We start from the raw sequence: 15,261 nt of genomic DNA, 5'->3' as shown, positions 1-15,261 counted from the left end.
CAGTCAGCTTTCTTTGTTATTTCCCTCTTGAATTCAATCCAGTGACCCACCAGCTTACTAGGAGTAGTGTGGACAAATGCCATGCGTTGGGTTCTCTTTGTTATGAAGAGGCTTGTACTGCCCTCTTATGTTGCTGTTACGCCAAACAAATAATTTTTATTTTATTGCCAAGCATAAAAGCAAACTACTGGACGTTATTTTTATGCTTGGTTGTCGTTGACTTGGAAACAGTCAAACCTACGATTTCTTTCGCTGGAAAACAGTTTTACACCGGGCGTCGTGTAAACTGCACCTGCTGTAAATTCACGGGAATTTCACGGCGCAAAAGGTCAGTTAAATTTTTTGCCCTATTTCCCGGCGACGGCAGCCGCCATTTGCGAACGGTTACGTATACATCACGTCGCCGTTACGCAGGGTGGGGTGAAGTTAACATTGTGTGACGTAAACGTTCCCGCCAACTGTTTATATTATGTCACGTCTTCTCAGCTGGTCACAAAGAAAGCATTACCTACAAGCCATATATGGCTTGTAGGTAACAAATACGGATGAGTAGCAAACACAAATACAACAAACAAATGATACAACAAACAAACAAATACAACAAACAAGAGGTAACAAATACAAATGAGTACAGACCCACGTTGCCATGCCTGCCGCATTTCGTCTAGTTATGCGCTTTCAGTAGAAAGAAATAAGGGACTCCCATTAAAACTTTAGCTAGTAAGGGTCATGAGATGTTAAAATGACGAAACCCCCCACACCCGCTTTGTCAGACGGAAGTACGTGCCTACAACTGAAAGCCAATCACAGAAGGCTTCCTGCGAACAGTTTGCGGTGAATTTATTAAGTCCAGAATAGGGCCTCAGAACACCCCTCCCATCAATACTGATGCTGGCGCCAACATTAGACCCCTCACTACAAAAGCGGGGCCGCAGTTGAAAGTATAGGCTCTCAAAATCCAAGGGGGGCAGTTAAGTATGGAGAGAAACGAGCAAAAATGTGTCCTATTGCGCCCAGAAATAGTTGTCTACTATATACACAAGTAGGCACATCTATTTTCGGACCTCCTGTGACCTGGTCACTGCCTCTAGCTTTATCTGCCAAGCAGTAAATGGCGCCACACGGTTTTTCATGGCATGGCTTTGTGGTGCTTCAAAACACTGAAACTGTCGCTTGCTTGCGCTTTTGTGAATATTGCGTGAATTCTCGCTCAACATAAAGTTTTGAGTCCCTAGATCATATTTCGATCACACTGTATGCGTTTACGCCACTTAATTTAGTATAAAAATCAATTCCAAAGTGCTGTCCTCGTCTCCGCATCTTTCTTGCCGATTTCCTATGGCGTTACGTATTAACTGGACTGCGCCTACCGCACGGCTCGCCTATCGTCCGACAGAGCCAGTCGGCCGGCCGCCAGCGGGTCATCGTCACGACAGTATTTGTGCCCGGAAGAATGCGGCTTTAGTTTGTTAGTTTGCAGACTGTATCAAGCTTAGTAATGTCGGTGAAGTCAAAGTAGCTCCACACAAGCGCACATGCGACGCTTCACTAGCATTGCTTCACAGGAGAGCTGGATATTCGTCTGCAATTTGTACGCTAACAGATAATCTTAGCCCAATTAAAAGCGGCATGAGAGTCAGCGACGTTAATACAGGTAATAAGTAATTAAAATCAACGGAAATATTTGTTGTGGAGCGTAAAACCAAGGTACCAGAGGCACTTTTTTTGCGTAGGGTGAACTAACTAACGCACGACCCTACATTTGTGATCGGAACATAAGGACGCCGGTTCGATTCCCGGCCGCGGCGGCCGCTTTTCTGATGGAGGCGAAAAGCAAAAACGCCCGTGTGTACGAGATTTTGGCGCACGTTGAAGATCCCCAGGTGGTCAAAATTAATCCGGAGCCCTCCACTACGGCGCGCCTCATCGCCTGCGTTGCGTCGGTGCGTTAAACCCCTACAATCAATCAATCAGCGTTTGTGAGAGCTTTTTCTGTATAATGAACGCAGCCGCTAGTGATAAAATATTTGCAGGGAACCAGCAGAGGCTTACTGCACAAGCGCTATTCAACAAATAGTCATTTAACCTGCTGGGAATGCTGAAACGACAAAAATTTTAACGTAAATTGCTTAATTTTTCAGTGAAGAAAACATCCTCCTCGCGAGGGGCACGGTCAAATGCAGAGCATTTTTGGGGGGGCGCACATACCCGATTTCATCTGGTTCGAAAGAAATTGACAGCGAGAGCGAACGCCGAGAACCGTACCATCACGGCACGACCGCGACACGACCACGTCACGACTACGTCACGATCACGCCACAACTGTGTTGCTCCCGCGCCAAACTACGACGCATGCGCGCCCCACCTGTTGCTGAACGCGATCCGAGCACGCCGAGAACACGCGAGGAGCAGCGGAGAGCAGGCGAGGAGGAGTTGGGGAGAGGGCGCACCTGGAACGGCTGTTGCGGACGCCGAGGCACGCCAACGCCGGGTGACATCGTGAGTTAAAGAAATGCTCTGCATTTAAAATATACACTCTCTGCGATATTTACTTCATATTTTCTCCGCGGCAACTGCGGAAGGGGGTGGGAGGCCGAGTGGTCTTAACATTGGATGTAGCGAGGGTACGTCACGGGTAACGCGGAAGCCCGGCCGTCCAATGGGACGGCAGGGCGACTGACATGACGTCATTCAAGAGGTGACATGAGGCGCACAGGAAGCGCGCGGGAGAGATTTGTCGAGGCGACCACCGACCACCAGAGGAATAGGAGCCGACAGGAGGTATTTTTTTGTAGCGTAAGCTACACTGGTCGAAGTTGAGCAGTTTCGCGTGGACCCTCAAGGACTGTGCTGCGCAAGCGCGAGGAGCATTGGAATGAGTTGGATTGGATTTGGATTTGGATTGGATTGTATTGGACTGCATTGGAAATCCAATCCAATTGGAGTGCGGGTGAGTGGGGAGTTGGGTCTGCACATTCGCCGGTCTGTTCATTCCAGAGGAGTGACGTCATAGCCACGGCAGACGCACAGGCGCCGGCGTGTGCCCAGCTGTGCGCCCAATAGCCAAGTCTGACGCTGCGTCGGAGCCGCTTGATAGCCGTTTCGCGTGGCTTCTGGAGAGCCGCGCTGCGCATGCGCGAGGAGCAGTGACTGGACTGGACTGGACCGGACCGGAATGGACTGAATTGGATTGAATTGGACTGGACTGGACTGGATTGGATTGCTGAACCTTAGCTCACGCTACGTATATCCTGGTAAAGCCGAGCTAAGCCACCGCTATTTTTTTTCTCTAAGACATAATTTTTTTGTAAAATGTTCTCCTGGCTAAATTATACGCATTCTTTTCGGAAATGAAAGTTGTTTGGCATCTTTTAGGTCAGTTTAGAGGCACGGCATGGTATATAAACACGTTTAACAACTTTCTGCATTGCACCCTAACTACAGGGCTTGTAGCTGTCTTGGAACGGAATAATCGCATCCGGCGATGAACCGGCAGCCGTTCCCATCACCAGCAGCTGTGACACATTGCGGTGCACACAATACTGGCACATCCGTCCCACAATTCATCCCTAATGCTTTCGCACTCACTACATCATACGCAGTGCTGACATTTCGGAGAATTTTTTTACAAGAAACAGCGGCACAGCGAACTGATTTTCGCAGTTTTGTAGGGAGCAGTTGACAGAAGCACCGTTCTTTCTCCGTAGTTTTGTAGTTCTCCCCGAGAAACCGTAGCCACAAGGTTCGCAGATCCATCCAAGATATCCGAAGCTATTTCAGTTCAAGGCATAATGACAGGAAGCTTGTAACGAGATAGATACTTGCGTGAAGTTACTGGCCAAGATTTTAGAAACAGATCTGAAGGAGTATAAACACCAAGGCAGCGAATCCGAGACTGGCTTACTGAGAGTGGCGCATTCTCTGCAGGCAGTGGACGTCCAGCTGAAAGTGAAACAGATGCAGCCTTCCGCGAGCCATATACCCAAGACTTCCTCGCCAACATCATCCGCTACAGCAGGCTTACGGGACGCCACGTTGACTTGGGCCTCGGGGTAACCGTGCCCTTGGACGGACGATTCGAGATTCTTCCAGAGCACATGAGGCCCGACTTCTGCTATCCCCTTGCCGCTGAACCCTGCGTAAATTATGCCACCATGGGCGTCATGGCCGCCGAAATGATGTTCAACGCCAGTAGGCTGGTTCCACCACAAGGGAACTCCACGACGGGGCCGTCCGACGAAGAGCGCGGAAAGTGCGTTTCTGCTTACGCGAAAAAATTGGGACTCGACGTGAATCCAGACAGCTGGGAGGCGCACTTGCGGACAAGGTAAAGGTGGGTTTTTAGATGTTTCGTTAAAGGATTACCGGTCTTGCATCTTAATTAAGATATAAAAAGCCGCCCGCATCTTCCCACGGGGGGAACTCGAGTAAATGCGTCGCATCTACTCGAGTCAAGCAAAGCGTCACGTCAAGCGTAAGCCATGCAAAGACAACCCTTGACTAAATTCCGAACGCGCGCTCCGCCGCTTATATACGTTGAGGGGAGTGAGTAAGCCGGTCCCAGTCGACGACGTTGGCGTACTTGTAAAGCGGCGTGGACTCTAGGTGTTTGAGCCAACCGCGGATGTTGCTTGGCCGGAGAACGGCACACCGGTTATACGCCTCGAGCGCGGCCTGTAGGGGCGCCACTGAAATCCCCCTAGCGGCCCGTTTCGAAAGCAGGCGCGGGAGTCCCCGGCCCGCTCCCCCCTGTCGCCGTTGCTTTTGGGGCTCGTTCAAGACAGCGATTTACCGTTTGTCCGCGTTCGAAATACCGAATAACGTGGAGCAGGCACTCTGCTTGCAAGCCTGGTGTGTTCACGAGAGTATAAACGTTTATGACGCGATCTTAGAAAGATCTATATGAGCGCCGGGCGTGTGTCACAGGCCGGCGTCCCAAAGCCAGCATTTGCATGGAGCTGATTGCAATTCCGCTGCCCTGAAATTTAGTGGAAGTGTCACCGTAAGCAGTGTTTCCTCCGATGGTCATGTTGCGGCCATACACACTTTGATGTAAATCGACTTTGTGCACTACAAAATCCAGCGGAGCACTCATACCTGACAGCACGCAAGTTACGCCTGCCAATATCGCATATCAGATATTGGTCAGTACCCTGAACAAGCCAATGCGGAATAAATTTCGCAAACATTGTACCAAAGAACTGCGATGGATAATGCAAAATTACACTCCGGAGTCAGCACACCACAACAAATTTAATGCTGGGTCGTCTTGTCCCGAGGTGAGCGCTCGCTAAGATTCATCTGTTACATTTATCCTCCACGAGAAGCGCGAAGACGGGCTTATAGAGTAATCCGCGTCCGCAAACTCTTCTTCGAAACATCGTCGTATGACACAGGCAGGCTGCAGAATCTAGCATAAACCGAAATCAGAGATCCTTATCAGACACGACACTCTTCCAACGAGCCCGTGTGTGCGAGATTTCGGCGCACGTTAAGGATCTCCAGGTGGTCAAAATTCGGAGCCCTCCACTACGGCGTGCCTCATCGTCTCCGTTGCGTCGGCGCGTTAAACCCTGCAATAAATCAATCAACTCTTTCAACGACACCTCGTATTTCTTGTGAACTGCTTACCCTGTATTCTTCAAGAAATGCGTCCGCCGAATGATCAGCCGTTCGTTGAAGGCGAAAAACAAATGAAAAGTGAACACGCAGCTTGTGTGTGTGATTAATAAAACGTTCATTTGTTGATTTCGCTCCGCATTTGTAAACAACGACGGTTGAGCGTCCTCCTCCTCACCCCCCCCCCCCCCCCCCAATGTCTAGCGAAATATCAGTAGTTGGTCTGGTGAATACTACCTTGCTCAAACACACGTCTTTAGCATTTCAGAAGCTGCACTCGGTTTTTTTTATTCCCATACGACTATTCTATTTATTCCTGAATTGCAGACCATTCATTTTCCCGTGGTTTCATTAACATATACCTTGGTTCTTACCATAAGGCATGAGTGGGCACATATCTGACAATGCACAGCCTTTGAGTGTTCTTAACATTTTCGCGTGGTTTATATTCCCATAAAAGGCACAAGTTTTTGTACGCTATTGGGTTATCACATCCCCGAAACATATTTTTCTACGACGTACATATTCGAAGCAAAGCCGCATTTGTTGTCTGCGCTGCAAAACGAACTAACCTCTTACAGTGCCAATATCAGGTCTAAACGAGGTGACAATAAATAGAATTCACGTGTGCTGACGTGTTCGAAGGTGACAGCGGTGATATGCTGCTGCCGTCGCCGACGCCCGCAAAAGCGGCCAAGAAGCGCGCAGAACCGCCTCCCCGGGTAGCTCTTGCTGGCGTTCGAGCGCTCTACCAAGACGCAGCTGTTTTTTTTAAGCGCCCTAAACGTGCAGTTAGCTTACAGACGACACCTTAAAAAGTTGTTTAGTGCGCGGAAAGGCAAAGAGAAGCGAAAGAGAACCAAAACACTGCATGACCACCTATGAGCCACGCAGCGCTAATCCCGCAAACGCCGCGGAGAAGCGGCGGCAGGCGGCGCAGCGATCGCGAATCTCGAGGCGTATATGCGCAGCGCGCCCGAAGGAGAGGAAACCGCGGAAGAGAGAGTACTGCACATGCGCCGGCCCAAGCGCGTCTGCCGGCCGCGGCTATGACGCAACGTGCCGCGGCTATGACGCAACACAATCCAACACAATCCACTTTAATCCAATCCAATCCAAATCCAAGCCAAGCCAAGCCAAGCCAAGCCAATCCAATCCAATCCAAGCCAATCCAATCGAATCCAATCCAATGCCCCTCGCGAGAGATGTGTTCGCTTTCGCCTCGACTCCACGCGCATGCGCAGTGAGCGTGCGGACTACGGACGCCAACGCGGGTGACATCGTGAGTTACTGAAATGCTCTGCATTTAATATATATATATATATAGTTAGAAAATGAGGGGCTCGTTGAGGACATAATGAAAGATAGGTCGGCCGACTATATCTTTCATTATATATATATATATATATATATATATATATATATATATATATATATATAGATCAGGGTGTCGAACCGGAATTGCACCGAAAAAAAGAAATAATGGTTACCGGTTCATGCCGAAACGGTTCGACCCTCCGTTCTTGATATTGCACAGTCAATGCAATTCAGGTCTTTTTTCTTTCACGTACCATCAACTTCGTAAACGCTCGCGCACATTCCACGCGAGACAGTTGAACACTATCACGCTCTATGAAACAATGTAGCAGTGGTCTGTTGCTACTAAAACCACGAGCATAGTGCATGCAAGCTGACCAAACGAAATTTCATTCTCGGAAGCTTGCAGGGAATATAAAACGACTTTGCCCTTCCCTATCTGTGACTTTATCGGACCAATCAGGCTGCAGGAGTGCTCTACTGCGAAACAGCGGAAGGGCACACCCAATGTGTGCAAACTTTTTGCATTTCATAATTTGTTTAAAAGTTCCGACACCTGCAAATTGTTAATACTTGACAAGTGTGACCGCAGGAGCTGCTCAGTGGCTAAGCCGTTTCCTGCTGACCACAAGTGGCCTCGATCTCCCTTCCCCACGACCGTTTTTCTGAAGTAGATGGAAATCGAGAACGTCCGTGTATCGAGATTTTGATCCACGTTTAATATCACCAGCTGGTTAAAATAAGTCTGCTGGCCTGCAACATAAGCTGCGCCTCGAAGCAGAGATATAGCACGGGGCATCAAATGCGCCAGTGTTTTTTTAATGTGTTTACACGGAAAACAAGAAAAAGTAAAAGGCGAATCACGTTGTTTTAAAATATTAAGCAAAAAGTAAGTCAAACCGAATATGTAAAAAAAACCTCCAGAACGTAGATATTGCTCTATACTTTTCTTTGCCCTGCCTTTCACAACTAAACGTGTCATCAATGCGAAGGAAGTGAGTTCCGTGGTCAGTTTTTGGGGACAGTACAGTGGACAAGTTCCGTTTTTTGCAGATACAAATAACAACAGATATGTCATGGAAAACTGTTAAGGTGCGCACTTAATCCCTTCAAGAAACTGCAGCTCTCGACCTTGTCTTGGAAGCAGAAACAGTAACAAAGCAGATGACACATGCAGAAAGGCAGGCCGGTACCTCACACTGTCCCATTCGCCCTACGATCATCTTTTCTGCTTGTTCTGCAGTTTTGTCTCTTTCAGATCTGCTTTTTTCGAAGGTGCACTTGTACTGACTGCCCAACTCGCTACATTACTTCTACTGCTACTCGTTCCGGAGAGGAGTACTGCTGTGCGCGAATTAAAGAGCGCCTAACCAAAAAAGTTCCATCTCATACTCCGCGCGTCACATTTCCCTTTCATTTTGTAACAGCATAATCTGTTATAAGATTCCGCAATGTAGCACGCGGAACGATGGCCGGGGTCAGGCGGTACGATGACATACAGATTGTAATGCGCGCATCCGGTATAGCTATCGCAAAAAGAATTGCAGTGGTCAGAGCAATAATGCAGTGACTGAGCGTTAACTAAAGCTTACTTTTAACAAAAGTGTGGCTAACACATTCGATAAGGTGACAGCTAACAAATTATTCAGGGTGATCAAATAATCTAATTCATTAGTAGTATTTATGTACCTGTTGTAGGATTTTTCTGTTTTGTTAGAAATATAAAAAATGTGCGTCATAAGGTATTAAGCACGCACTGGCATTTGAACGAACCAGTACGCAGGCCTAAATTTAAGGCTTCAAGGTTAGCGTGATGGGCGGTTTCATAGTGACGATTGCGATTTCAACAAAAAAGGAAAGGGCAGAAAATATATCCCACCGTCATATCTCTTGGCGGTGGCCTTATGAATAGTCGCTAGGACAACATAAAGTCTGAGCGAGAAAGTAGGGGGTGAATCGTCGCCGCTTCATCTTTTAAAGATGATAGTCTTTCTTGGGCTACTTAAACGCAGAAATTTTGGTCTGTCTGTATGTCTGTCTGTCTGTCCGTCTGTCTGTCTGTGACTCGATTCAGCCACCCGGCCAAAGTAAAACTACGCCTGCGCAATATTCTTATAAAGTCACAGCTAAATCTACCCGTCTAAGTCCGGTGTAATGTTCATACCTGTCAACATTGTTGAAGAAGAACAAGACATTACGCAAATATAAGACAACAAATTAATACAGAAGTGATGTCTGCAGTGTTCCTTTATAAAAAATCATACATGCTTGACTTTGGCGAAATTAAATACTTCATCAACTCCAGAAAAAAAATCACTTCGCTGTCGCCTGCTGTCGCCCGCGCCACTATAGCTTCTTGCAGCATTTTAAGGAATCAACTGGCAACAGTTACGAAAGGTTCCACTAGATAGGTTCCACGTTCTGCTTGCAACGCACGTGGAGTAGGGAAACGCGGTTCTATAAACGTTGAAGTAGGGCGCGTCGATTTACGCGCGTCTTCGCCGTACGGCAGCGTTGGCATCGAGACACGTGGTTTGGAGCAGTGGAACGCGGCAAATTTAAAATGATTTAAGCAAACCTTTGGCGTATTTACCTTGAGAGGAGCGCGACGCAAGAGGAACAACATGAGAGATGAGCAAGAAAGCGAAGGGAGGCATTTACTTGGCTAAAGTCGATAAAGACTATCGTCTTTTGACGACATTTGCAACGAAAGAAGCAGATACGCGGCCTTTTTTTTTCTAATATATCGTGATTGTTTAAAGTTTGCTTTGCAATTGCGCCACTGCCTTTGGGGAACAGCAGCATTTTGAATTTTTGTTTGTGTTTTGATTTGACTCGTTTTAAACTACTAAGTGGTTTTTTCTAATTTCAGTGATAATTCAACTCATCGAACCGGTTCGCGAACCGGTATTTTTTTCGGTTCGACACCCTGATATATATATATATATATATATATATATATATATATATATATATATATATATATATATATATATATATATATATATATATATATTGTAACGTGGCGGCAGGCGGCGATCTATTTACAATATATATATATATATATATATATATATATATATATATATATATATATATATATATATATATATATATATATATATACATATCAAAAAGTAGAGTCCGACGCACGTCTCAAAAAACAAAAACAAACATGCTTACTAACGTTTCGACTGGAGGTACAGTCTTCATCGGAGTAACATTTACAGTAGACTGCAGCACGCTTTTATAGGTGCGTGTAGAGAGAGGAAGTTGCGCTACAGTGCGCCCTCTTTAAAAGAAATCATACGTCATCATTCAGCAAAACAAGAAAAAACGGAAGACATACACATGAGAGGGAATGCACTGCCCTCCCTCTTTTTTGGGAGAAAAGGTGCGCTACAATGCGCCCTGTTTAAAAGTAATTATTGGCAGGTGGTACAACACAAATAGAAAAGAAAAATGCAAAGGGATGTCTAGGAAGGAGGTAAATTGGCGCCCCTCCTCATAGGGATTTACAGAAGAAGCGGGGGGGGGGAAGAGAAAGGAATAAAGGCGGCAGAACGAGATAAGGAACTGGGGAACGCGCGTCAGCACGCCCTCGCTTTTCGTCTTAGGAATGTGTCACGTGAAGCCGGCGCTAAGGGGCCAAGTGAATGAACCTGGAGGGATGAAGCCGGCGCTGGTATGCCTAAAAAAAAATGTTTTTATACCCCTGTCACACGGGCACTTTCAATCGCGATTGAGTCGATCCGGATCGAGCTCAATCCGGATCGGGCACCTGCTACACGACAGTTTCAATCGCGATCGAGCTCGATCCCGCTCCAACTCAATCCTGTTTTCTCAAGCGCGATCGAGACTTCCAAGCGCGATCGAACGAAAGCGGCGATACTCTCGTCCCCGCTCAGTAATGACACAGAATGTGACAACTTCAACTAACGCCACAAATTGTGTCAAATAACTTGACCCAAATAAGCGTGAGGTAATATTTACATAGTTACGTATACCTATGACCGCGCGAATTTACCAGACGCCGGCCGCAAGTACATGGTTAGCGCCATCTGGCGAACACGAGCGCAACCCGTGCAACTTCTCAATCGCGATTGAAACGTGCCGTGTAGCAGCGGCAGTACGTCGAGCGCGCTCGAAAACTCGATCGCGATTCACTTCAATCGCGATTGAAAGTGCCCGTGTGACAGGGGTACGAAAGGAACAGCGTCTGATAAAATTTGATTTCGCTCTTGTGTTCACTTCCTGCGGCCAATTTTGAAACATCTTCTGTCATTTGTCATGGAGAAAAAAAAGTCGACATTTGGTGCGAAACAACTTTTTCTCATGTCGCTAACCCTGTAGTCTGTAATGTGCAGCGTTGGCAATGTCTGCCGGCCTTGGGAAGTGGCTCGTGCTCTTTTGTAGGGGCTTTCCATGAGATAGTCGAGCCATGCTTTGATCGCAAGAAGCACTCGTCTTCGTACTCATTCTCTGTTTCGTCCTGCTTCCTCCCTGGAGTTGCGAGGGTCTCAGCAACAGTTTGGCGAAACTTCGCAAAATTGTTTTAGCCATCTTATCAGACACGTGAGGCCGGTCTCCTATCAAGAAAAGACACGCGATTTCACCCACAAGCCGCTAAATACGAACAGCACTCGTTTGCTTTTCATAACAAGGCCATCGCCAACTTAGCTCGGTCAAAATATTCGTAGTCCTGGCGTCGAACGTATTGGACAGGCAAAATTAAAATAAGCGCAGAAGAAAGTACGCGCGCGAACAGTTCAAATTTTGCACTCTGTGCGTTCTCTGTTGCATTAAGTTTATTGTATCATCAAAGATATGCCTTGAAAACAGGTATAAATACGAGAGACAGTATTTACGTCTTCGGCCGACGCCGTAGGACGCCGCGCTAAGGTGGCTAGACACCCTAGCCGCGCCGCTGAACGCCACCATTCTGGAACGGTTTTGGCGGGAACGGGAATACTATTTTCACCAATGCTGCCTGATGGCGCCAGCAGGTGTCCAATTTATTGGACATTGGGGTTTGATGTGGATGTATGCCTTGCCATTGGCGTATTACCTCATTACCTTTTGTCCAATAAACAAATCCTCATAGCCGGGTCTCATATATATTGCCGCGTGGAACTTATTAGAGAAATGAGCTAGCCGAGAAATGAGCTGGCCAGACACTCGACTTGCAAAGGACGCAATCCCCCAAAGTGGGCATGTGCCATGGTTGTGCGGCAGCCTGACTATCCGTCGAGGAAGAAGAAGACGCTCTGGTGGACTAGCGTGTGCACGAGCTGAAAGACCTAGCTGCCTGTCCGAATTTGCCTTCCTAATTATCTGTCTGCCAATAGAGACACAGTCGCTTACTCCTTGTGAATAAGCGTTTTCCTTGCTCTGCAACAATATATATATATATATATATATATATATATATATATATATATATATATATATATATATATATATATATATATATATATATATATATATATATATATAACGAATCAGAATGGGAAATGAGGGGCTCGTTTAATTAAGACAGAAACAGAAATAAGGGTTGACAGTCAAGAAAACCTCGGAAAGTAAAGGGGACAATGTGGTAGGTCATTCAAACCGATAAAGAATTTGGTTGGACAGAAAGCAAGTTGAGAAAAAATGCCCGCCGGGTGCGATGACCACTACGCTACCGGCGGGGCTATTTTCCCCTCCACTTTCGGGGGTATTTGTGTTAAGGTATTTTTCTTTCCTGCGCTCGGGTGTGGTAGCCAGCACCACTAGGAGTACTCGGGGTGACGGGGACCTTCTTTTTAACCCCCGAGCTGTGACTCGAGTATCGACATGTCGAGTATGGTCGAACAGCGTTGAACCCTCTTAAGCTCCCTGTGGCACCAAGACTGCCATCCCTTATTTCTCTCTCTCTCTCTCTCTCTCTCTCTATATATATATATATATATATATATATATATATATATATATATATATATATATACATATCAAGGTTGCAGTCGTCATTGCCAGTGCTATTCGGCTTTTTTGAAATATATAATAGGGCCGAATGACGTGTGCTTGTCACGTTTCTTTGATTCATTGATAAATAAGCGAAAATATAAGTCGAGAAAAAATTCCGGAAAAAGGCGGAAAAGTCCCGGAAAACGGCGGATTTTTTCTCGACTTATATTTTCGCTTATTTATCAATGAATCAAAGAAACGTGACAAGCACACGTCATTCGGCCCTATTATATATTTCAAAAAAGCCGAATAGCACTGGCAATGACGACTGCAACCTTGATATGTATCTTTACCGAGTCCCTCGTCCCGTATCTCTCTGTTCTGCTATATATATATATATATATATATATATATATATATATATATATATATATATATATATATATATATATATATATATATATATATATATATATATATATATATATATATATATATAATACGGGCTTGCGTGTTTATTGGTGTGTGTGGGGGGTAGAGAGAGAATAATTTAACATTTGCCAGTTTGTGTATTGCGCAATTTTCTTGACATTTTGGGTTTCTAATCAATGCCTTCATGAGGTTGTTTCCTTATTGTGCGTTTTACCAACACGCAGGTGGGCAATGGAGACAGCGCTGCGATCCGCGAAACGTCTCCCGAATGCTCAGCGCTCTGTTCTTTTCGAGCGCTTCTTTTTTGTCCGCTTCGGCCGCCTCTACTGTGGAGAGCAGTTCACGTCGCCGCTCGAGTTCGCCACGAAGTCGTCATCCCTGTTCGCTACGGCTTTCGACTGCGACCACTTCCCGCCACCGAACTGCTGATACTTGACTTCAGTTTGCGTTTCGTTTTGGCTGCTTATAACGCAGTGTTATTTATTCTTGTGCACGTATATTTAACCTTGTTATGGTTGCAAACTTTCACAAATGATGGTAAAACGTTGGCTTAAGAAATCAAGTCGTAATGATGCAAATAAAATAAAAGATTTGACATCTGAAACACACTTTATGCGTAACCATTCTTAGGGGACTGGCCCCAGAAACCTGTCCATCCGTCTGTTTGTTGTCACGTGGGAAATGGTGTGCTCAGTATGTATAAATTACACTTCAATATGTGCGGGGAAAGTTTTGTATAGCTCCTGTCGAAGGAGAAAAAAGGGTCCAAATCACAAAGGATCGAGGGATGGGGAGCCCCAATACGCGTACTGAATAAATTACAAAATGTAAGGCACAGCGTCACGGGGGAGCTCTTAAACTCAAGAGAAGAGACGCAGGGGTAAACGAAGCGGAAGTGCTGCAGTGTGAAAACAAAGTGCAAATAAAGGGACACTCTTAGTCCCCTGTGCAGTCCACTGCAGTGCACCCAGAGTTTCTGCCTGACAGCCAATGCCTTTCAGCAAAGTACCTCAGGTGGTTTCTACCACCACAAACCCTAATATTGCATGTGTAGGAACTGCTTTGAAGCTTTTTAAAGGGACGCCGAAGTTATTTGTAAACATTGCGGGATTACTAGCGCAAATTGCAGTCTGGAGTCTGCAGGCCATGTTTCGACCACTCTCGCTGCGTCTACGCGACTTTATTCACTAGAAAACTCAGTCTGAGAATGCTGTCCTCCTCTCTGCATCCTCGCCCATTTTCTGTGGCGTTTCGTATGACGTCACAAAAAGGCGGATTGGCTTGACTGCGCTACTCCGCGGCTCGTCGACCCACCGGCAGAGTCAGTCGGCGCAGCGTTTAGTCCGCCGGCCGCCAACGGGTCGTCGCAGTTTGTTCGCTCGGTTGAAACTAAGCCATGACACGTCTGTGAATGGAAGAATGTGCCTTTATTTTGTTAATTTGTACACTGTATCAAGCTCTAAGTCCAGGTCGCTGCACACAAGCGCACATGCGACGCTTCGCTGACTGGTACGCTATTGTAGGGGAATCTAAGGCCAAATGAAGGCGAGAGAATAATCAGCGAAGTTAATATAGGTACTAAGGAAATAAAATCAACCGAAATGTTTACCGTACATCGTCCAATTAGGGTGCAGGAAGCACTCTTTTTGTGCTGGGTGAACAAGCACAGCGGTCAGCAGCATGACCACACATGCGCGAACGCTTTTCCGTCTAAGAAATGCAGCCTTATAGACATATTGTGGGAATTTGGGGGACGGTTACTGCACCAGCGTTATACAAGAAACAGTCATCTAAGCTGCTTGAAATTCCAAGACTATATATGGATGCAAACTCGCTATATATTATATACTTTATATAGCCAGTCGGTAACTCTAAAAAGGAAAGAAGAAAAGGCTCGTGGCTGAGGGGTCTGTAGCCTTAGATCTGGTGTTTTCCAAGTCGCAAGTT

General features: G+C 46.2%; 1 protein-coding gene across 1 annotated transcript in view; it reads left to right on the top strand.

Moving 5' to 3' along the window:
• Nucleotides 1-13,858, top strand: part of LOC144159873 (uncharacterized) — a 34,560-nt gene extending 20,702 nt beyond the window's left edge. The window contains exons 6-7 of the mRNA XM_077691534.1: nt 3,928-4,327; nt 13,539-13,858. Coding sequence (XP_077547660.1) covers nt 3,928-4,327; nt 13,539-13,743 — 605 coding nt within the window. The 3' untranslated portion in view covers nt 13,744-13,858. The remainder of the gene's footprint in view (nt 1-3,927; nt 4,328-13,538) is intronic.
• Nucleotides 13,859-15,261: the final 1,403 nt, after the last annotated feature.

This window comes from Haemaphysalis longicornis, unplaced genomic scaffold, assembly GCF_048455015.1.
Source record: "Haemaphysalis longicornis isolate Haplotype H1 unplaced genomic scaffold, Haemaphysalis longicornis Haplotype H1 scaffold_10, whole genome shotgun sequence".
NCBI lineage: Eukaryota > Metazoa > Arthropoda > Arachnida > Ixodida > Ixodidae > Haemaphysalis > Haemaphysalis longicornis.
Note: the sequence above shows the minus strand (reverse complement) of the source record. Positions and strands in the feature narration are given on the sequence as shown.